Source organism: Pezoporus wallicus, unplaced genomic scaffold (assembly GCF_028554395.1).
Source record: "Pezoporus wallicus isolate ANWC-B61680 ecotype Strahan unplaced genomic scaffold, APGP_CSIRO_Pwel_v1 contig_4309, whole genome shotgun sequence".
NCBI classification, from domain to species: Eukaryota; Metazoa; Chordata; class Aves; order Psittaciformes; family Psittacidae; genus Pezoporus; species Pezoporus wallicus.
This window is the reverse complement of record NW_026638191.1, coordinates 45618-68382: the sequence shown is the minus strand read 5'-3', so window position 1 is coordinate 68382 and position 22765 is coordinate 45618. Positions and strand designations below refer to the sequence as shown.

Sequence of the window (22765 nt, the reverse complement as noted above, 5' to 3'; positions counted from 1 at the left end):
ATGAGCTTTAAGGTCCTTTCCAACCCAAACCATTCTGTGATGTCCAGTGCTTTGTTTTGTTTTCCCTCCTTTTGCCTCCAAGCTACACTGATTTGGGGGGAAGAAGGAAGTTTCTGAGCAGACATGGTGATTAAATTCTGCTTTGTAACACCAGCTTCTTCTAAAGTTTTGCTTGGGGGAGAAAATGAAGTCTATTTGTGTGCAGTCACCTTTGAATGTCAGATGGACTTAATCCAATTTACATTTATCATGACAGTTTCTTCCTGCTTCCTGTGCCCTCTGTGTAAATGATAAAGCATTTTATGCAAAGTGAATTGCTGTATTCTCAACTAAAAGTGGTATCTCTGCTAAGAGCCTTAATAGCAGCAGGTATTGAATGAGTCATAGTCCATAACCTCCTCTGCTGTCTCTAGGGATGCTTTTCTAGAGGTGGTAGCAGCAGTGATAAAAGGAAAGGAAGTTGTGTGGTAGCCCATACTGGTTGAAAACTCTTCAGCGCCAGTGTTCCAGCTCATTTCATGTGCACTTAAACATGTTTCCTGAAGTGGGGTTGACGTTGCTCATTCTCCTCTCCCCACTTCACACCCCCTTGGTTTCCTGAACTTCTAATGCACCTCTTCTGTCCTGAAAAGACAGACTTAAAAATAGATTCAGTTATACAAATCTTGTGGGCTGGTTGTGTGTCTCTGTATCAGATCTATAGCTCTTGTGTAGAGCCAAATAATGGTGATTGAACCAACCATCTCTGAGCCATCTGTCTGTAATATAGCAATACAATAGAAATGTTCAAGGAGGCAGATAGGAAATGGCAAGAGGAAGAAGTGTGTTGAGTGACAAATCCTAAGGCTATGCCCTTGTCTCCAGGGAAAATTAATCCTTTTCAAAGTTAAGGATGGTTCGTCTCTTCAATGGCAGCTGAACAGACATTGTTAGTTGCTTGGATTCACTGATGTCTGCATGAAGTAATTAGAGAGTCTGGTGTAATTCAGAGGCATGTGGCCTAAAAATGAATTTATTTAGAAGGTCTAAATGGCAAATGCTCTCAAAGAAGAGACACTAGATGTTTTCTAACCTGCTATCAGACAGAGCTTCCTCAAGATGACTTTTATTGAAGATGAAATGGTTGCTGGCACAGGCTTGACTGTCCAAAGTTGTGTTTGGCAGCTGCCTTGCTTTTTGTGTACCTTCCACAGTGCATGTAGTTTTCATCAAAAGCAGTCTGGGATTGTTGTTTTTATGAAATATGTTCCTAGAAATACACTGTGTAGCAGTTTTCCTGTCCATCTGAAAAAGAAACCCAGTATAATTGAGTGCTTTATCTTCTCTTCACAAAAAGCACCTTTTTCCTCTTTTTAATTGAAGAACAAGTTTCATAAAACTTAATGTGTCTGCTCTGCCTACCTCTGTGCCATTACATTCCTTAAAATAGCAAGTATACTGTGTAACGGTAGAAATTCTCTCTTTCACTTGTAACTCCATTTACTGGTGAGTACATAATGAATGGACTTTGTAAGGAACGGGCAAGTTCTTTGTTATGTTAGTCAGGAATCGGCGTGTGTGTGGAGAAATACTTAATCATGCCTGCTTGTTTCTTGATATTTGAGGCCTGCAGCCATACTCTGATTCACTTTGGTTTGCAAGAAGGACTTGACACATGGGAAAAAACAGCAGCAATATTGCACTCGAATGTATCTCCAGCTTGCAGGAGCTGTGCTACTTGCTGTTAAAATGGGTAAGGGTATTACCAGCACACGAGCAGAAGCAGAAGGGGAAACAGATTTTGCAAACTGCTTTAATCAGCTTGTTACTGCCCTGTGCAGTGGCAGGGAAACTTTTCTTGCATGAAATAGTCCTTAAAAGGCTAACCTAACCTTGTTTCACTTCATCGAATAGAGATCTTGGCCTGCAAATTCAGTGTTAGCTGGCATGCTAGGTTTGAGAACTTGCTTTCTTGCTCTACAAAAGGGTCAGTGGTTTTAGTGTGATAGTCATGTCTCTGGGAAGGTTCTGAAAAGACAGACTTACTCCTGCTTTCTGGTTTACACAGCTGTCTTGAGAGTGAGTTAAGCTGTACTGCAGATACGTAGATATTGTGTGAGGAAATCTCAACAGAAGTCTGAGTGGTACAGCCCTTATCAGTGACCTACAGCCTCCCACTTAAGAGCCAACTGCTGCTGAATACAGGGTTTATTATTTCTTTGCTCCTTTGTAATGTGATTTAAACTTGAGCCCTTGACCAAGGGCTTTTGTTGATCCAGGAAGCCATCTCAGCTTTGGAAGATGTATTATTGTTCATCTCTTCTGGCAACCAATCTGTCCCTCTGTGTATGTGTCACAGAAGCCTTGCCTTTCTCAGCCTGCATCCCCTCTGTTTCTCAGAGCAGTCACGTTTCTTACCAAGAAGTAATCAGGGATGGAGTATTTGCGTACCCTGGAAGCCTTCTGGGACTGTTTAGGCTGCGAGGATTCACCCACCAGTCAGCATTTTCTTGGATATCTCAGTTGTCCCCTGTATCTTGGAAATGCTGGGGACATCTCCCCCACACCTCTTTTCTTCTCTTTGAAAGACATTACGCTATTTGATAGATTATGATGGAGCCGTTGCTCTCAATTCATAATCAATGAACACTTGTCCAGTACTAGGTCTCCCAACATGCAGTGTGTTGGAATGCAAGCACTGACTCCAAAGTTCTTCTAATTTCTTATTGCAGTAACCATACCAATTTTATAATGTTTTCAATATAAACTTTTTGTATCTGTACTTGATAATTCCCCATTTGTTTACTTTAAACAAATCTGCTGTAAAATTGTTAGTTGTTTGGTTAACTTAATAGTGAAGTTATGTTTCTGCTGTTAAACGTGCTATTCTTGCATTCACCTCAAGCAAAGTTATTTGTTAATGAAGCAATTCAGTTCAGCAGCACCAGGCCGGCTCTTTTTCAAAGAGATCTCAAAGCTACTCATGTGTAATAAACTTAAGGTTGTTGTTCCTTGACTTGTTATTGAGAGTGAGTAATGTCACCGGGAATTAGTGACCTCGACTTCAAATGTGGTATCTGCAGAAAAATGGAGGGTACTTCTAAAAGCTGGTTAATCTGGGAGGTGAAGAATAAGCGTTGTTTCAACACCCACGTTCTTCTGTGTGAATCACAGCCATGGACCCTTGCTGCTAAGACGAGATGACATGATGTATTTACGCCACCACTGACCTGCTAAAGGTAGAATGTCAGCCATGATACTGGGGGTTTCATTTTATTTTATTTTTAATCTTTGACATCTGAAATGTAATTTCTTGTAATGAATGGGTCCTCTGAATACCTTCCCCTTTCAGTATGTGCTGCAAAAATACCTATGATAGAGCTGCTATGCTTCAAAAAGACTAATGTTTAAGTATTTACTTGTTCTGAGGAGAAATGTAACCTGCCTGAAGAACAAAAACGTTCTTCCCCTGTCTGTGAGTATTAAAGCTAAATTTCTGAATCATCTGAGGAGTGGAAATGGATGAAAATTAATCTGTTCGCTGCTGATTTATGGTGCCTGAATTTTGTTCTGTGACCAGGTGCCACATGTGAATGTGTTGTACTTTTGCTTGGCTACTTGATTAACTGGAATCCACAATATAGTCCAAGAGCCGCAAAACAATCTTTCCCTTGCCCCTTAGCTAAATCAGTAAAAATAGACCTTGCAGAAGGAAACATGAAAACATCCCACTGCTGCTCGCTCCAGAGTTGTGTTTCAGTGCTCCACAGACAGACCTAAAGCAGCTGCTGTCTCTTTGCAGTGACTCCACACAGTGAATCAGTAGTATAGGGAGATTTATAAGCTGTGCTCTGAATATCTGCCTAGGTGACATGGCCAGTGCATTGCTCCTCTGTTTATGCCAGGTAGGGGTGGGCATACTTGAGGGTTGCAGAAATGCTGTAAACTGAAGGAGGAATTAGTGTTCTTCCTTCTCTGATGTGAACTCCTTCAGGTTTGAGAGTAACCCTTTGCTACAAGACATTCAGATTTAACCAATGCCTGGTTAGTTCTAATTATTGATATATTTTTATTGCCTCAAGTTCTTTGCTTCTTGCTCATGAAAAAGTTAACAGCGTCTTACTTTCTGTTTGGAGGGGCTGTAATCTTCAGTGAAATAATGTATTTCTTACTTCCTTTCCTGAAATATTTCAGATCCAGACTTGAAGCTGTTCAGGTCTATAAAGCACACCTTGGCAGTTAGCTCTGCCCATAGCAGCTCCTGCTGAGGGGATGAGCTCATCCCCATTCATAGGGCAGGCATTTGAAGTATCTACCCTAGAAAAAAAACAGTGTTTGACTAGTCATCTTCTGCCCTCCCTGTCCCTGGCTTGTACTGTCAATCCGACAGATTTGAAAGGAAAGTCAGGAATCACCCCAGTGCTGGTGATGTCAGTTTGCTTTGTTCTATAGAGTTTGACCTACCATTGCTTCTGCATACCCTCCAGCCTTGGACATCATCATTTGTGGCTGTCCCACTCAGATGAGCACCACTGCATCTAAATCTGGCTTGTTAAACACTTTGTTGCTTTCTGTGGCTCTAGGCAATCCTGAAAAGTGAAGATGCAGAGTATATACTTCTGTCTGAAGAAAAAGACTTTTGAATAGCCACAGCCCATTTTAGTCTAGATACAGCTTTTGAAGTCCTTCTAATGCTTACCGGCACTTTAAATCTGCCATCCTTTTGTTTGGCTCCATCGAGGTGCACCCATCTGCAATTTTACCTCACCACTCACTTGTGCAACTGCAATAAGATGAGACCAAACATGTAACTTCAGTGTTTCTGAGGGGACTTTTGCACACCTGTCTTGACAGATGGAATTCTGCCTCAGACCTGGCTTAATCATGTAAAGGTCTGCGAACACTCTGTTTGAACCTATTTAGGAATGATGCTTGTGCCTCTCTTTTGCAATGCTGTACCAGTTGGTTGACTTTCCAGTCTGGAAAGTGAGAAAGGATTTTAAGTCCTTTAAGCATAGGACTGAGAAAAAGGTATTGTAGCATTCCCTCGTGTTAGTTATGGATGTTGGTTCCTGCAAAACTCTGGTATTGCCAAACTGCTTTCTTTTTTGGTTTGTTTGTAACCATGCTTTCCATTAAAAGAAAAAAACCCAATAGATAGACTAGATGGGTCAGGAAATTCCTTTGTTATGCTGATGACAGCCTAGTTCTATCTTTAGCCTTGTATTCTGGTATTGAAAGGTCCAGCCTTCCCTTTGAGGATACATATGACCTGGAGGAAGAACTTTCCTAGCAGAGAGTTTGTTTCCACTGTGCAGCTATGTCAGTTGATTGATTCAAAGATGTTACTTTGCCTTACAAGTCTTGTCCTTCTGAGCAAAGGAAGAAAGTTGCCAAAAGCTATATATAAATAACATGCTGGCTCTCCTGTGGAAACTGTTCATGTGCACGCTTCGTAAGTGTAAAGTAATACATCCCAGTGTGAAAGCAGGGCAGACTGCTGCACAGCACTGCAGGTTAAGAGAGTTCATGTAGCAGTTACTCTGAGGTGATGAATATGCTGTAAATCTACACCCTGGTTTCTCCTGGTCATTTAGGCTATGAGTACAAGACTATGGAAGTGGATATTCACCGTGTAGTACAGTGTGTCTCGCTGCATTATGAGCTGGCTTGTGTAACCTTTCTGAACATCCAGTCTTCCTCCCGCATTTGTAATATCTTCCACTGCTTTGAATGTGCTAGTATCGGAAATTCGTAATGCAGCTTTTGCAATGTACAGAGAACAAGGTTTCTCTCTGTTCCCAGGGTACAAATACTCTTCCAAGTGACCAGTGCCTCAGGAACCTGGAGGCTTATTGGAATTTTTACTGCAGGTGCTTGCAGGAACATTTGACCTGAGGGCAAGTAAAACCTGTTCCCCTTTACCATGCATGCAACTCCTTGGCCTCCTCCCTCATACATTACACATCGTCTGTGGTGTCTTAATCCTCATCCTTTTCTCCCCTGAAATTGCTTTGAGCTCTGTGAGAGAGGCAAGAAGCCAGTGGCAAAAAGAGGCAGGTTTGTCTTGTAAAGATTTAAAAGTTGGTTGGATTTTTAACCCTTAAGTCTGATAAGAGCTGTGGTGTTCACAGATCTCTCATTTCTTGGGGCTTATGGTCTCCTGTTAGAGTAACAAGTTCACAGATTTGTTTGAGAAGTTTGATGAGGCCTTCTTTGGGGTACCATCTTCTACTTATTGCTGGGATTTTTGTCTCTCTGTTGTCTCACAAACATACTTTTTAAGCTCTCATTGAATCCTATGCATTTTTTATCTTCTTCTATCTCAGAGTTTAATTCAGAGTTAACAAAATAGCTCTCTTCTCTGGCCATGCCAGCATATCCATAATTCTTATCAAAGTTCAATGTCTTGCTGTCCTTTTGGGCATCCAGCTTACCTTTCTCTCTGTAAACCCAACTGCTGTTTTCACCATCCCGCATCAGACTAAATAAATGGTACTTTCTCAAGCTGTGGCCAGCATCATATGCTTTATGGGAAGATGTCTGGTACTGTGAAGAGTATCGTTCCTTTGCCAAAGCATAAACCTTCCTAATTCACAGCATGTCTTTTCCAAGCAAATGAATTTTCTGCCAGGATACTTGCATATAGCCAGTCCTTTTACTTTTGGACCAGTGGTCTCTTGGATTTACTGGTATTGTGTGTCAGTGAGCAAAATCAAGCCAGCAGCGTTTGTCTCTTATTCCAAACTTGTCTTTTTCCATTCCCTTGCTGTTAATGTTTATTTTTGTCATCATTTCAGCATCCTTCTGCAAGTTTAAACACACCTCCCCTGCTTGCCTTCCCTTCTGTTGCTTGAATCAGGTTCTGGATATCATCCTTCAAGCCTCTGCATTCATCCGTAAGATTCCAACTGGGCTTTCCTCCTTCCTCCTTACCATCCAGTCTGCTCTTATTGCCCCTTTTGTGTACATTGTCCACTCTCAATTCTATGCTATTCTGTAGTGTCTGTCCTTATCTAAAAATGTGTTAATTCTACAGAACAAAGCCATAAAAGCTTTATTCAGTTCTCCTGGCTTTTTCTGTACTCTTGTTGTATGTGCCTCTCCTGCACCTGGGTCGGGGCAATCCCAGGCACAGCTACAGGTTGGGCAGAGAAGAGATTCAGAGCAACCCTCTGGAGAAGGACTTGGGGGTGTTGGCTGATGAGAAAATGAACATGACCTGGCTTCAGTGCGCGCTTGCAGCCCAGAAAGCCAACCGTATCCTGGGCTGCATCAAAAGGAGCGTGACCAGCAGGTCGAAGGAGGTGATCCTGCCCCTCTACTCTGCTCTTGTGAGACCTCACTTGGAGTATTGTGTGCAGTTCTGGTGTCCTCAACATAAAAAGGACATGGAACTGTTGGAACAAGTCCAGAGGAGGCCACGAGGATGACCAGGGGACTGGAGCACCTCCCATATGAAGACAGGCACAGAAAGTTGGGGCTGTTCAGCCTGGAGAAGAGAAGGCTGCGTGGAGACCTCATAGCAGCCTTCCAGTATCTGAAGGGGGCCTATAGGGATGCTGGAGAGGGACTCTTCATTAGAGACTGTAGTGATAGGACAAGGGGTAACGGGTTAAAACTTAAACAGGGGAAGTTTAGGTTGGATATAAGGAGGAAATTCTTTCATGTTAGGGTGGTGAGGCACTGGAATGGGTTGCCCAGGGAGGTTGTGAATGCTCCATCCCTGGCAGTGTTCAAGGCCAGGTTGGACGAGGCCTTGGGTTGATATGATTTAGCGTAAGGTGTCCCTGCCCACGGCAGGGGGGTTGGAACTAGATGATCTTAAGGTCCTTTCCAACCCTAACTGTTCTATGATTCTATGATTCCATCCTGTAAATTGATGGCTGCGACACTGGTTGGTGTTCTTTGCCTAGCAGGCTGTGTACTCTCATTGTGCTCATACATTAAGTGATCCTTAAGGTCCGTTAAGGACCTCACATGACAACTGTTCAGTGTGCTGTACTGTGCTTTCTTGGAGGTTTGAGCCTGTAGGTGTAGACCCAGCAGTTCACAGAACTCCAGGCAAATCAGATCCCGAGACTTGCTTAAGCCCTTTTCAGATGTGTGTCATGGTAGTAGGAAAGAGAGGGAATGTAATGTTGTGGTAGAAGAGACGGGAAGTAGAGTAGCACAGAGATGGTGAACTGCTTTTTAAGCACTTAAAGCCAGGCAACAGATGTGGCTGGGAGCCATTGGTTGCTTTCCGCAGTGTCTATGCCTAATCCTAGTTTACAACATGTAAAACTTAATCTGTGGGTTTGGGTGTCACTGATGTGATTAAACTGGCAGTCTGAGAGGAGAGAACTCTGCCATGACATCAACTTTCCACTGAGTTATTTAAAAAGCTAATTTTTTATTTTTTTTTCAATCCTGTGATGGGTCATCATTTTAATATGAGTAAATATTTTGCATTGTAAGAACAAACTCCCTTTTATAGTATCCACATGCTGCTGTTTTTACTGAATCCAGCACAGAGCTATTTCCTATTTCTGATTGTTCACCTCACACTCAGCAGCCTTTGTGTGTTCACCTGCTCACGCTCTCTCTCCCTCTTTTTCTTTCTCTCTTGGCTTTTTTAGCCTTGTTGATCTATTATTGTCACTTTGGCGAGACAGTGCCAGCTTTCGGCGTTTAATGGGCTGTGAGCAGGAGCCATCAGCTAATTCTGGTAGTTCTGCCTGTGAGACCATGATGTCAGCAGCTACTCTGGGTTGCTTTACCATCTGCTGCTGCTATTGCTTTGGTGTATGTGGAAGGAATGTAAACAACACTTTCCAGATGTTCTCAGGGCAGCTGGAAAACCATAAATGGACTGTTTGGTTCAGGAATATTACTGATCTGTTTCAGAGATGGCAGTGAATAGAGTCATGAAAACTTATAGCTCCATGCGTAGCCTGTGCAGCATGCTTTGTCATGTGTACTGCAGTGGGTTGCTGGAACAGTTCAGTGATTACATAGCTTGTTCAGGACTTGAGCTGGGCAGATGAGCTATCTTTATATCTGCTCTCCTTCCCTCTCTTATCCTTCCTTCCGCCAGCTTCAGCTCCTGAATGAATCACAGTGACAGTGTCCTCCAAATCTCATGCAGGGCAAACGCTGTTTTGTTCCCCCAGAGTGTCTCCAAGTTGCAAGTGATCTCAACAAATGAAGAGTGAAGAAAAGAGGATCTAGTTTTTAAACTCTCAGTGTAATATTTGGTGTAGTAGAAACTGCTGAATAAACATGGGGGTGTTTCATCTTGATGCAGTATAGAATACAAATTTGGAAGCTGCTGTCTCTCATGTATCTCCAGAGCTGGAAAAAGCATCAAATCTCACCCACTTGTGGTATATCCAAAAAAGTCTATTTTGGGGGAGAATCAGTCACTTCCTTCTTTAGGGTGTGTGTGTGTGTTTTAATGCATTAATTAATTTTTATTGAGTGGTGGAAAAACTGATGTCAGAGCTGCATTGCGGCTGGAGGCGCAGGAACACAAGGTTGTAGGAAATAATACAGCTAACATAAGGGCAGTGAAAGTTTAACCATGGAGAGTTTAAAATAGCAAAGCCGAGCCACATGGATATTAAAAGATATGACTGAATCAAAACAACGGTCTAATATTAAGCTGGGTTTTGGTGGGGGAGTAGCAAACTTCTTGGGTTAATGTCTCTTGTGTATCTGGTGTCCAAGGGTAGGTTTCGTGTCTCGACACCCTGATCGCTGACTTTGGTATTGTCAGGTTTTGGCTATTGTGGGATGCAAACTACAAGGGGCAATACTGGTTATGTCTAACTCTCTTTTTGCCAGGCCTCTTCAGTCAGGAGTCTGCAGAGTATCCTTTTCCTTTTACGGCGGTCTATAAACTCGTCCAGCATGACTTCTTCTCTGGCACCTCTCACGGTTCAGATTGCACAGATCCATGACAGCAAAGCGGAGGGAGGTGGAGAAAAGTGCTTTGGAAATTGGAGCCAAAAAGGAGCACAGTTACATAATTGTACAAAAGAAAAAGGGGTTTTGTTTTGCTTTTCCTTGTCATATCCTTCTGCAAACTGAAAAAAATGTTGGAAACCTGGATGGAAAAAGTTCAGCATCATTCATCCCTGTGGGGACATGAAATGCATTGAAATGTTCCACCTGTTTTATGGCTGTTGCTTGTCCTCTTTCAGGTTTGACATCTACAGGAAGGTGCCAAAAGACCTTACACAGCCAACCTACACAGGGGCTATTAGTAAGTAACACTTCTTTTTGATGTCCTTGTATACCCCAGTCTAGTATTAAAGATCATTTGGCTTCTCTGTCTCCAGGTGATTTTTTTTTTTTTTAAAGGGATATTAAATACAGGAAAGTATATCCTTTGTTGCTGAGACAACTCGTTTTGCCCAGTCTGTCAGGTTGTACTAAACTCTGGAGTGCTTTGCCTGGATTTGGAATCTCAACAACAAAAAGTAGTTGTCATGAAAGGGAGGTCCTGAAAGCTAGCACTGAAATACCCACTCTGCTAGCTACTGCAGTAGGCAGAGAGCTTCTTGCTAGTGTCTTCCCATGAACAGAAACTGTGAGTCTGCACCAAACACTGGTCAGGTTGATGACTGTAGGGCTTTTTACCCCTCCTGATAGGTTTCCCCTCAGTTAGTGTGGAAAACAACTGGTAGCGGTTGCATTCACAATTAGTGTACCCAGGCGTTTGCTTGTTGAAGAGACTGGAGGAACCCAACTACTGCAAGTGAGGAATCCAGGTTCCGGATCAGTAAGGAGCAGGGTGGGTGGCAGTATGCGGTGGCTGGCAGTGAAGCTGGTTTGGGAAACACGTATTTCTCTCGCAGCATACTCAGGAAATTCATCTGATGTTGTAGGTGGACTAATGAGCAGAGATCTTATTTTGTTGTTATTTGTCATGTTTCTAAAGAAGAAAATTTGCTTGGTCAAAAACCACCGACAGCAATCCACTCTCACTCCCATGTATCAATACATAGACTTTGGCTGATACAAATCTCTTGCCTTGGGCCCCTTTTCCTTCCTTCCTCCTCCTGAGGGAGGCTGTGGGCTGAGTAATGCAATTTCACACAATTATATGCAGTGAGCGCACTGTGCAGAGTGGTAAACATTGATCAGGTTGGTCCTGCCAGTCCTGTAATCGGATGCCTAATGCAGCTTCCTGTTCCACTGAACAGTGATTTCCTTTGATCGTGGAGCTGTGCTTCATTCATCCATTCCTGTAGACGGGTCAGTAGCCTTGTATGTCATTGCTGACGTGAGTGATGTCATATCCCTTGGTGAGAGCAGGCATCAGATTGAACTGACTCAGTACCAGTGAATCAATGGACACAAAGGAAAGCTCTTTGTGAGCTAAAGAAGTATCTCACTCCTTACTGTGAGGATGGTCAGAGACTGGAATAGGTTCACCAGGATGATGTGGAGTCTCCATCCCTGAAGATACTCAAAACCAACTAGACCTGACCCTGAGCAGCCTGCTGTCACTGACCCTGCTTTGAGCAGGGGAGTTAGATGGGATGATCTCAGAAGTCCCTGCCAGCCTCAACTATTCTGTGCTTCTGTGAAGATAGCACATTAATCTAAATATTTACTTTCAGAGAGTCCTTGTCCTCTTTGTTCTGCAGACTGCTGAATTACTTGGATGTTGACTCCCTTTTAGGTTTGCTGAAGCTGCAAACAAAGAGCTTGAATCTGTTTGCTAATTTAGAGGTGTATGAGATTTCATGTTTTGAAAGAACACTTTGAACTTGTCGGTGATTCTGCCTTCTCTTCTGTTTTGGAAACTCGAAGTTCCCACACTGTAACTGAGAGAATTGGTCTTGTTATGAATCACCTGCAAAAGAGTATGTTTTAGAAACAAAAAAACCATCAAAGGCCATCCAGTGTTAGGCTTTCTGATCTGCAGTAAACAGCTCAAGTGATAAGTCTGTTGTGGGAAGGCTTGAAGGCTGTGACTCTTACTTAAAATTAATAGCTGACTTATTTCTCTCTATTGTTACTTGCAGCTTCTCAGGCTTTGATTTCTTCTCTAACTGGTTCTCCTTCTTTTTGTCAGAGTGTTTTTAGACAGCCTGATACAAGCTTTTGAACCACACAGGCAGCCACAAGCTGTAGTGGCTTTGCATGTGAGGATCTTGTGTGCAGCTTTCCTAATAGGCTTTCTGTCTGACCAAGCCTGTGACTTGTAATTTGAAAGCCAGTGATCTTGAATGTTGTAGGAGGCTGTGAATGAGACCAGCCCATTGCCATGCCAGTTTGAAGCCTGGGAAGGTTGCATGATTTAGTGATAAATGCTTTAGGGAAGCCAGCTTGTAATAACGCTGGGGGCTTGAGGATAGGGGAAGATTCTGCCTCTCAAGAACCTTTTAGTCTAGTAAATATGTGAATCAGCTATAGCTGCAACTCAGTTTTGGCTTTCTTCACGTCCTTCAAGTTTTACAGAGCAGATACAAAATAGCCCCTAGTAGCCAAACATTAATTTAGGCTCTTCCCCCATGATTTCTGCTGAAACTTCAGTATTGCTTCTGGTGCTGAAGGCTTTCTGGAATAGGAGTGGATTTACTGCAGGATTCCTAGTTGCTTTTGGATTGTAAAAAGGCCTTTTCTTAAGTAATAAAAAAAAAAAAAAAAAAGGTTTGAGGTTTATTAGGGAAGAAGGCACAGATCACATTACAGAAGAGATGGAAAATACTAGCTCTGCTTCTGACCACCGGGGCTCAAGTGGCCAGTTCTTCTAGGAAAGAAGCAGCTCAGGGAGATTAAGTATTAGGGTATTTTGGTGGAGAAGAGCAGGCAATCTCAAATGCAAGCAAATCAGAAGCCAACTGGGGTGTTGTTGGGGCTTTCTCTTATGAATGGTTTTGTGATTTCAGAAGTTGCAGTGAATGCAGTATAGAAGATATTTCAGATATGTGTAGCAACCCTTCCAGTTGGTCAAAATCTGTAGGAATGAAGGAGCCAAGAACAGTCCACTGCAGTTTACTGGGATGAGGTTTGTATAGAGCAACATATCCGCTGTTGTGGGCTTCTCTGGAAAGAAGTGAAGAAGTTGCTCATTCCTTTTCCTCAATAAAAATCTCTTCTTTCAGGCAGCATTGTGAGCCCTGTGCCATTCAGCCAGTCGTGCCATTGTTGTCCATTTTCCACCAGATGCTCGTGCCAGTGTTTGCAGCCCTTCCACCACTGTGTACTGTGTTTGTGGTGCCAGCACACGGCCGTTCTAACAGACCTGACCAACGTGGTGACAACTTGGCCATGTTTGGGTATGTAGGCAGAGCAGCAGCACGTGCCCTGGCTGGCTGACAGTTGGCATCTGGCTGGACAGGAGCAGTCTGACTTCTTGAGAGAGGGGCCTGCAACTAGGACAGCTGCTGTAGCAATCCTCCTATTCATCAGTCAGCATGGATGCATAGTTTGCATGCACATGTTGTATGCACACATGGTAACGTTATCCAGAAATACTCTTTGCTGTTTAGAGGCTGGAGTTTTAAATACACATCAGGAAATATCAAAGTTATGATTCACATGGCATCTGTAACAAGACCCGTTCCTTGTACTTCATAGCAGTTTGCTCCATTGAATAATAAATACTAATAATTTTATGCCTTAATATAGACATTCTCAGGCTGTATGATGTGTTAAACACTGCGTTTCTTTCATTTTTTGTGGGGTGGGGAGGAAGAGTCAGGACTACATAGATGGGGTATGTATCAGAAGGGTTATGTATGAAAAGGTTAGGTTGTCAAAGCTAGTGTAGGAAAAAAAACTTGGCAGTTTCCCATCTTTCTGGGATTACTGATTAGCCAACAGCAATGAGCTTCAGTGTGTCTAACACAAGCAACCTTTGATATATTGGTTATGTTATCATATTAGAGTTTTAAGAAACCTGTCTTAGATGGTCCTTTGAGCTCTGTGGGAACATCGCAGTGCTTTTGCAGTTAAGCTAAGTTTTATGCATGAATTGTTTTATTCTGTCTGATCCTAGCCTTTAATCTACTTTTCCAAATATAATGCAGTTGTCAAATGTCGGTGGCAGGAACTGCACATTTGCATGGAAGCAAGTAAAGGCCTTCACTATGAAATAAGTAGCTGAAGCGCTGTGTGCATAAATTCTTATGTTGGGAACATCTTGCGTGCCTGCAGCTCCATGCTAAGGAGATGTGCTCATATTTTACAGCTGAAAAAATGTTGGCTCTAGGGGCAGTTTAATGCATAAGACTTTCACATAAGTCTCACACCAAAGATACTCCCCTGCCCTGAAAATGTGTGTGTACAAGAATACAAGAGTGACCACACTACCTAGGTCAGCACAAATGTCTGTGCAGCCTTGTGTCCCCTTGCCAGGAGTGGCCAGCAGCCGATGCCTGAGAAAGAGCATGAGAACAGGTTCAACACTTCACCAGGCTTTGGTCAGTTGGCAGTTCTGAACTTCCTGAGCTGGAGGTGGTTCTTTTGTGTTTAGTAGGCCTCAAGGGATTTATTCTTCAGGACATGTATGATTCCCTCTTGAAATCTTACAGACCCTCAGAATTTAGTTGGGAGTTGTGTAAAGGAAAAACCTCCTCTTGTTTTCAACCTTCCCCTTCCCTCCTGAAGAGACAGTGAATGGTTGTTCCCCATTCATCTCCTTTGGGCTGCTTATGATTTTCTATACCCACCTCAAGTCCACCCTCAGTAATCTCTTTTTAAAGGCTGAAAACTGACTATGAAGTTTGAAGACTGGCAAAGCATTGAGGAGCTTTGAAAGTCAATCCCTGTCAAGCGTTCCAGGGCATTCTTGCAGGATTTTTTTAGAGTAGGTTAGTGGAATTTTACTGGACTGTATTTGGCAAGTATTGTCACCACAAGCCTTCACTGTGAGAGCTGAATTGGAAAGTGAACTTGAGGGAGCAAATCCATTGTATAATGGAAACGGAGAAGATAATGATATAAATGGCAGAGAAGAAAGTTAAAAACTCAGAAGAGAGAAAGCTGCAGGAGAGAATTTACAGTTAGTAGTGCCAGGCTTGCATAGATGTGCTGGAGAGCAGAGAGGTGTAGCTGATGCTGTTGGAAAGCCTTTACAGGATGATAACAAGCAGAGAGGAATATGGGAAGCAATTAAAGAAGAAAAAGTTGTCTCTGTTGCAAACGCTCTCACCTGCACACTGCCAAAGATCAGAGATCTTGTGTCTGTGCTTTTGGGTGATTAACAGTAAGAAACACTGGACAAACGAGTCTTGTGCCTAGGTTACTTTTTTTGTGCTCTTACATAGGCATAGATGTTCTCATAAGACTTTGCTGCTGTGCTTTAAGACCTTTCTCCTCCCCCATTCTGTGGTGCACTGTAGCGATGGCTTAGCTGTGTTAACAGCAGTGCTGTTCTCTGTCTTGACAGCCAAGAAGTTTCCACTTGGAACCACTTGTGTAACCATCTGAGATATCTCTTTAGAAATGAACATCCCCTCTTGCTTCCTATTTTCTTACTGGTCTTTGTGCATTTTCTTTCTTTCTTCATCCTAGCTAATGGATTTTTTTGACATCTCTTTTAATCCCTTGCACTTTTCACAGGGTCAATAAATTAATCTACTGTGATGAGGAAGGGGAAGCAACGCATTTCTCTTTCCTCAAAACTATACACTGACTAATCTGAAGAATGAGGCACAAGGCATTAGGTCACTCCAGAGTCTGTCTCGGTATTCGCCTTAAGTACCTCCCCTTTCCTTCCCTTACCTCTCACATTCCCTACCAAAAGAGTTTGTACAGACGTTAATTGTGTGATAAAATTGCTCCCCAGCCAGTTGTTGCTTGAGCTTCCTGAAGAAATGGATGTTCAGACTGCATAGCTCATGTGGAATAAAGTTGAGGAACAGCGTTTTTCTTGTGTATTTCTCAATCCTAATTAGTGGCTATAGTAAAGTGGTCATTTCCAAAGAGTGCTTGGTCATTGCAACTCTGCTGGGATTGAGGAGTGAGCCAGATAGTACCTTGTTGTCCCAGCGCTGGCATAGCATGCCATTTCCTGGTTTATTCTTTCATATACTGATTCATGGTGAACTTGGTCATTTTATTTATAACAGATACACAATGCAGGCCTGTCTCCTTGAGCTGGTACATCCCTGACTGGACGACTTCAGTCATCCCTGCTTAAGAGGATTTACAGCTGTGCCGCCTTCCAGCCCCTTCTGAGTGGGCCAGTGAGCTTGTCACTGCTGTGTGAATGTCACTGTAAAATGTTCTGAATAGTTTCCTGGTGAAGAGTAACCAGTAATATGACAGTTACTTTGGGTTCCCTCCTTCTAGCTCTAGGTTGGCATTCTTAGAAAAGACATGGGACTTGTTGTCCAGGTACATTGCAGTTCCTTCACTGGGTATTTTCCTTCTTTGAAGAGTCAATATATCACCAAATGGAGAAATGTATCCTGCATTAGCTAGACTAGTCCATTATCACTGTGTCTCTGCTGTGCCAGCTCTGTCTAGTGGATACTGCAGGCTGAGATGACTTACACACAGACTTAGAACTTGACGAAGAAGCACAGCGTCTCCTTATCCACAGACCACTGTATGCTTTTGAAGGAAGGAGATGCTGATTCTTTTTCCTTTATGGAGATTTTAGTAGTAATAAAATTACATTTGGAGTAAGGGCTCCAAAGAAGTTGTTCTGTCAAGCAGCTTTGTCAAGGAGGAGGGAATGCTGGCAGGCTAACATTTTGTGCTGGTGATGGAGGATGCAGGAGCCATGTGGAGGTGGAAAAGGTGGCCCAAGAACTGAGGTACCCAGCAGGATGCTGGGTGTTGGCATGCCATTGAAGTTGCTGCTCTGATGGTCTCATCTGGGTTATTGTCTATAAAGAGTTTTAGCTCTCAAGTGTGTTGGGGTGGCATATCCATGGGGGGAGTAATACACCTGTGTGAAAAAAGTTTCTGTGTTTGATGGAGATATGAGACTAACCTTTTCCTTGCCTTGCCTCTTTTCCAGTCTCTGTCTGCTGCTGTCTCTTTATACTCTTTCTCTTCCTGTCTGAGCTCACCGGATTCATAGCCACTGAAATGTAAGTAAAATTCATGTTTTCCTTTGTTTGAATGTATATGCATATATGATTCTTCACAGTTTTACTCAGATACTTGGAAAAATGCCTGTAATTACACTAGGTCAGTTAGTTTTCTCATGGGATTTAGATTCCTTTTGGTCAAGCCTGAATTTTCATTCGTTCATTCGTTCATTCATTCATTCATTCATTCAAGTTTTTAATTTACTAAAGTATGCTAGGAAAATTTGGTTCTAAAATACTTCTGATGGAGAAAACTGCTTGATCCCTTACCAGCTGCATGCTGGATTTCTCTGTTGAGCACAACAGATATTTTTCATGTGACCACAGATCACATCAAAAACTTCTGATCCTTTTCAGTTCTCTGGTGATCAGGTATAAGGCATTGTGAATGCTAAGATGATCAGTGCCACTCCGTTGTAGTTTCCCTCTTCTTCCTTAGGCTGTTGATGTCTTGTTCTCATCTGAGATTCATTTCCTCTCTCCTCCTGAATAGGCACTCTACTCTGTACTTGTTTGATTCAAAGTGATTCTCAAAAATTAGTGTGTTTTTCATTGGTGCTACCGTATGTTTAAATGTGTGGTGCCTACTGGCTGAATTCACGTGGTCTGGCCTCTGAGACAATATGGGCCCATTGCAGATATGGTGGGATCTCTATGTTTTCTTTCCCCCTCGCTTCCCTGGGGATAAAGTGGGCATCACATTCTGCCTGTCTTTACTGGATATATTTGGAGATGCTTTTGGAAAAATTAATTGTATAAAACATGATTTATTATTAATATTGATAGTACCTTTATTTGATGTCGGAGCTGAATCTCTGATACATGCGGATAGCTTAATTCACATGTGATTTTACCTTATTCCTTTTCCCTGTTGAGCCTTACCTGGAAACTTAGTTAACAGGTTTTGTGCCTGAAGACAAGTTGTTCCAGGTAACCTCTCTGGGGCCTTTCTTTGAGCAAAATGGAAATAATTTCCACTTTAAAAAAGTGCTCATCGAACAAGTATTTTAGTTAATCACATTTCTTTTCTCCATTTCTCGTACTTCTTTTGCCTTGAAGTAAACTTTTCTTAGTAAATATTAACAGAGGTACCTTTGGTACCACAGATACCAGAGTTCTAGGAAACATTTGCCATCATCCTGCTGATGTGGCAGTGAGCTCACTAGACTGTGATGCACAGTTCCTGGATAGTTGGGAAGGGTGGAACTTCTGTCAGACTTACATGATGGTCCAGATAGCAACAGATGTCACTGCTGAGCAAAAAGCTCTGAAACACGTTGGGTTCACATGCTGTACTTAGATTGACCATGCTTTACGTGGCTTCTGATAACCACAGGTGGCTTTTTCATTGTTTTTGTGCAGCTCTGACTTGGGTCAAGAATATTATTTCAAGAATAACTTTAACTTTGAGTAATGTTTAACCTTAAGAGAGTAGCGTAATCCAGCTGTAGCGAATTTTTACACCCATTGCACGTTTACTTCAGAGATGGTATCTTAGGTTTCTTACTCACCCACTGTTTCTTTGATTTAGTTCCATGCATTTGCTTGTAAAATGCTAGGGTCACCTTATCAACCCACTTCTCTCAGGAGCTGAGTTGTGTTGGTTGTCTTGTTTTAAAAACTAGAGTAAAGCTACACAGATGGCTTCAAGTAAAATAGTACTTTTTTCTTGCTCCCATCTTGGATCTCATTCTCTCATCTGGTTTTCTTTTTTCGTAATGCTTTACCAGAGGAATTAGTAATATTTACCTAATTAGTCGACTGCACATGCCTTTATGTAGTGGTAGTTTCCTGACTAGGGATTTCTTTTTGAACAGCAAACCTGTATGATTCTCTGAGGCCTCTTCATGGTCTTTTCTTAACAAGATGATGCATTTTCCGCAAGGATGTTAGAGCTGCTATAAGTTCCTGCATGCTCAGCTGACAGGTTTCTCATTAAAACATCAGAGAGATGGTAACCGCTTTTCCCAGCAGGAACTGAGCTTGTAAGCAATAAAGCAGTAAAATTTTAGAGAGGATGTCATGGGAGACACTGAGACAAATGAATGCAGGAAATTGATTAGTCATGGACCATCCAACACAATAGCTTGCAGAATATGAAAACCTCGTTCTAATGAGTTATAGGTCGCCGAAATCTCTCTTGCTGGGAACAGATCACCCATAGAATTTGTGAAGTGGCTCCCCCAGTAACGGAAATAGTTCAGAAAGTCACATAAGAAAATGCTTCCCAGTTCGACAACTTCTAAAGTAGAAGTAAAACTTTTCTTTTTCCATTTCTTACTCATTGCTTTCTCTTCTGGGAAGCGCAGTACCTTAAAGGTGTTCAAAGATGTTATGAACTTCTTGTGCTTCCCCTTCAAGTGTGTATAACTGGCAGTGCATTGCGAGGTGGTATAGTCTCATTGGTCAGAATAAGGGTGCAGAAGTGTGGAGCTCTGTGTGGTCTGGAACTGTGTGAGAACTTTGTGCCACCATTTAAACTGGGTGGTAGCAAATAACAGCGGACATGCTGTCTCACAAAGATAGAGCCTTGTTTGCCCATGAATCAAATACTTTTGAAGATACAAAAGATTCCTTAACGTGCACACTTTTCAATTCCCATGAACTTTTATTGCACACTTCGAGTTTCTTTTGTATTAAGAGTCTCCTACAACAGATACCTCTCCCACCTTGAAGCTTCCTAGTCAGCCGGGATTTGAATGATTAAATGGAGTGTGCACATGTAAGGGGAGAGCTTTCCTGCTTTGCCAGTGCCAGCTGGAGACTGCAGCAGTTTTTTCTCCTCTTTTGTCTTATTTCCCTTAAAGCAGTCATGCGCTTGACAAAGCTGGATTGCGTGGGAATAGCTGCACATTTTTGATGGCAAGGTGAAATCGAGAGCAGTTGGCCTGATGCCTTACATCACAGACGTACGAGGTTTGCTGATGTGGACTCATGCTTACCTCATAGCCCTATTATGCTGAGTAATCGTGCGTGATGTGTGTGTATCGACAGCCTGCTTCAGGGCAAGTCAGCAGCAACCTCAACAGCAGTGGTACCCACAGGATTAACTGCCTAACTCTCACCAGTGGGAGGTTTCTTTGGTATCTGCATCTGAAGTGAGACGTTGGTGTAGTGGTTTGAACTCTTGCTGCAACATGAGAAAATAAAGTCTGCTCCACACCATGCTAACCCTTAATACTTGCTAACTTCTACCCACTGTTGGACTTTCTTCTACATTCATATGACTGTAGGAACTTAAATTCCTGGTATTACTAGAAATCTCAATTTGGTCACTCTTGCCCAACTTCAAAGCTGTTTTTCCTTGACCAGCCCATTGTCTTAGCATTTATAGTTGCAACTGCTAAAGGCTTGTCTGGGTGGCAGAAAGCCAAGAAATTACACCCTCATCTCGAGGATAACAGTCGTAACACTAAACCCAAACAGATTACCTATGTGGGGAAGACAGTGAGCATCACAGCAGCTATGTCATGACTCGTGTGGGCATTTCTAATGAGCACTAAGATTGCGTCTGTGCGCGGGAGCTTACTTCAGTTAGGAAGTTGAACTAAGACACTGCGCGTTAGAGCAGACGTGGGAAGCTCATGTGGCTCTGTAAATGCACATCCTATTTTGCTGCTGACTAGCTTCCTGTGTAGATGAGCCCTGAGTAGGATAGAAAACTTCTAGTTTCTCATCTTCTGTATGTATTGAATGACCCTAACAGGCACGAAAGAAATCAAAGGTTGGTTCTTAGGTGGGGCTACATCCTTTTCAGTACAGTGAAGAGCTGGTGAGGGAAAAAGTTTTTTCTTTCTTTGCTCAGCTACAACCCATCGTTGCCATTAAGTGGATGGTGAGTTGAACTCTGGAAACAAAGGATCTTGATTATTTTTTCCCACATCCCTGTCCAGACTGAGAGTGAAGGCTTAGTCTGAAACAAGAGCCTAGATTAACCTCCTCTATTCTGTAAAAGACAAAGAAAGAAAAGGAGGTCTGTGCTCCAAATTTGAACCCCTGCAAAACTGGCAGTATCAAACAGTTGTCACACTGAGCAAATGACTCGAGTGGCTGAAGAAATTATGCTGAAGTGTTAAATGTGTCTGGTATTTCCTGGGCAGGATAGGTAGCAGGTTAAGAGTTGAGAGCAGATTGAGGACTAGAAATTGCTGGGCCTTCCTCATTCATTTTGCTGTTATGTTGCAAATCAAGAATGAAGAAATGGCCTATCTCTTTTTCTAATTAACTCAGATCAGTGCTAGAAGTTAATAGCTGGCAAGATGATAATCTTGCTGTTTTATCACTGTAATTAGGTCATGAATTATGTTCTGTAGGATCAATAAGAGTTTTCCAAGTATTCCATCATTAAGGAGGAAAGATGTAATTAACTAATCTAATCTGTCGTGCATTGGCAGCCAGGGGAAGGGGTAGGAGGGTATAAATGTGATAGTTGTGGTATGAATGTAGCTGCTCAACAGTAATTAATCTACCACAGCACATTGTAGAAAGCAACAGACTGTTCCTGGCAGTGTTTTCTCTTTCTTTCTTTCTTTACTTATTTTAATGTAGTAACAGGCAAGGAACAGTCTGAAGTGACATGTTTGCCATTTGGAAGGCTGTGCCCCCTGCAAAGCAGTTAATGACTTCAGCAGAGTATCTATAATAAAAATACTGCCTTTGCATAAAAGCATCAATCATGAGCAATGTCCAGATCATTCCTTCATTTAAGGTGACTGGATCGCTCACTGGGGATAACTGCTTGCTTTCATCTTTATGAAAAACACCTTGGTCAGTGTATGAGCGTCACACAATCCAGCTCCTATGCTGGGGCCAAATCATGTGCAGCACAACTTGACTGTTCATGCAGGCTGCCAGGTACCCCTAATGTAAGAGGAACCAAAACATCACTAGCTTCTGAGACCAGCATTGCTTGTTCACACTGGATTCATTTGCATGCCTGAGACTGATCCTGCAGTGAAACAGAATTGTTATCATACCTACCTGCAAAGGCTTTTTTGGTCCTTTGCTCTCCAAGGTACATGGAAAGTGTTTTGGGCCTGTCAGCCCATGAAAATTTCACCTAACAACCTGCATAATCAAGCTGTGTCAGCAGCAGAGTGTGATTCTGGTGCAACATGAGTTTCTTCTGCTAGAAATAATAACCTTGGAGCAGAAGAGGGGAACACAATACTACAGTTCATGTTTTCTGACATCAAACTGGAGGTACAACTCCAACTCCACCGGTTCATCCAGTGGAGGCAGATGAAATGCTGGAGCAAACTAGACCAGCATAGGGAATACAGCCTAATGGTCAGAGGGGAACAGGAGCTGTAACCCTGCTCTTGCTATGGACTGACCTTGAGACAAACACTTTTCTGTAGAAGGATGTAATACTTAGCTGCCTACCTCTCAGGGGTGCTAAGAAGCTTAATTAATGTTTGCGTAGTAACATGGAGCTTACCTAATAAACGGTGATATACGTTTGTGAAGTGTTGTTACGCCGTTTGGCCTCATGTACTTGTGTGGGTTAGCAGGAAGCGGAAGGTCGTATCATGATGTCATTTGCAATTTCTGATTCAAATCTACATTGACGTCTTTCGAACCCTTCTTCTCTTCCTGCCTCCTGGAGAGCTGCAATTCCTTCCTTTGTAGGACAGTGTGTTTTCTGTGTTTCCCAGCTCAGCCAAGATCTAATCTGGGACAAAGACCTCAATGAAGAGCTGATGGAGATTCAGGGCATAGAAGGAAGATTACAAATGGCA

General features: G+C 42.5%; 1 protein-coding gene across 1 annotated transcript in view; it reads left to right on the top strand.

Moving 5' to 3' along the window:
* The window catches only part of ERGIC1 (endoplasmic reticulum-golgi intermediate compartment 1), a 57003-nt gene that overhangs the window by 12382 nt on the left and 21856 nt on the right, over window positions 1–22765 (top strand). The window contains exons 2-3 of the mRNA XM_057409785.1: window positions 10167–10228; window positions 16952–17024. Of these exons, the coding sequence (XP_057265768.1) occupies window positions 10167–10228; window positions 16952–17024 (135 nt within the window). The remainder of the gene's footprint in view (window positions 1–10166; window positions 10229–16951; window positions 17025–22765) is intronic.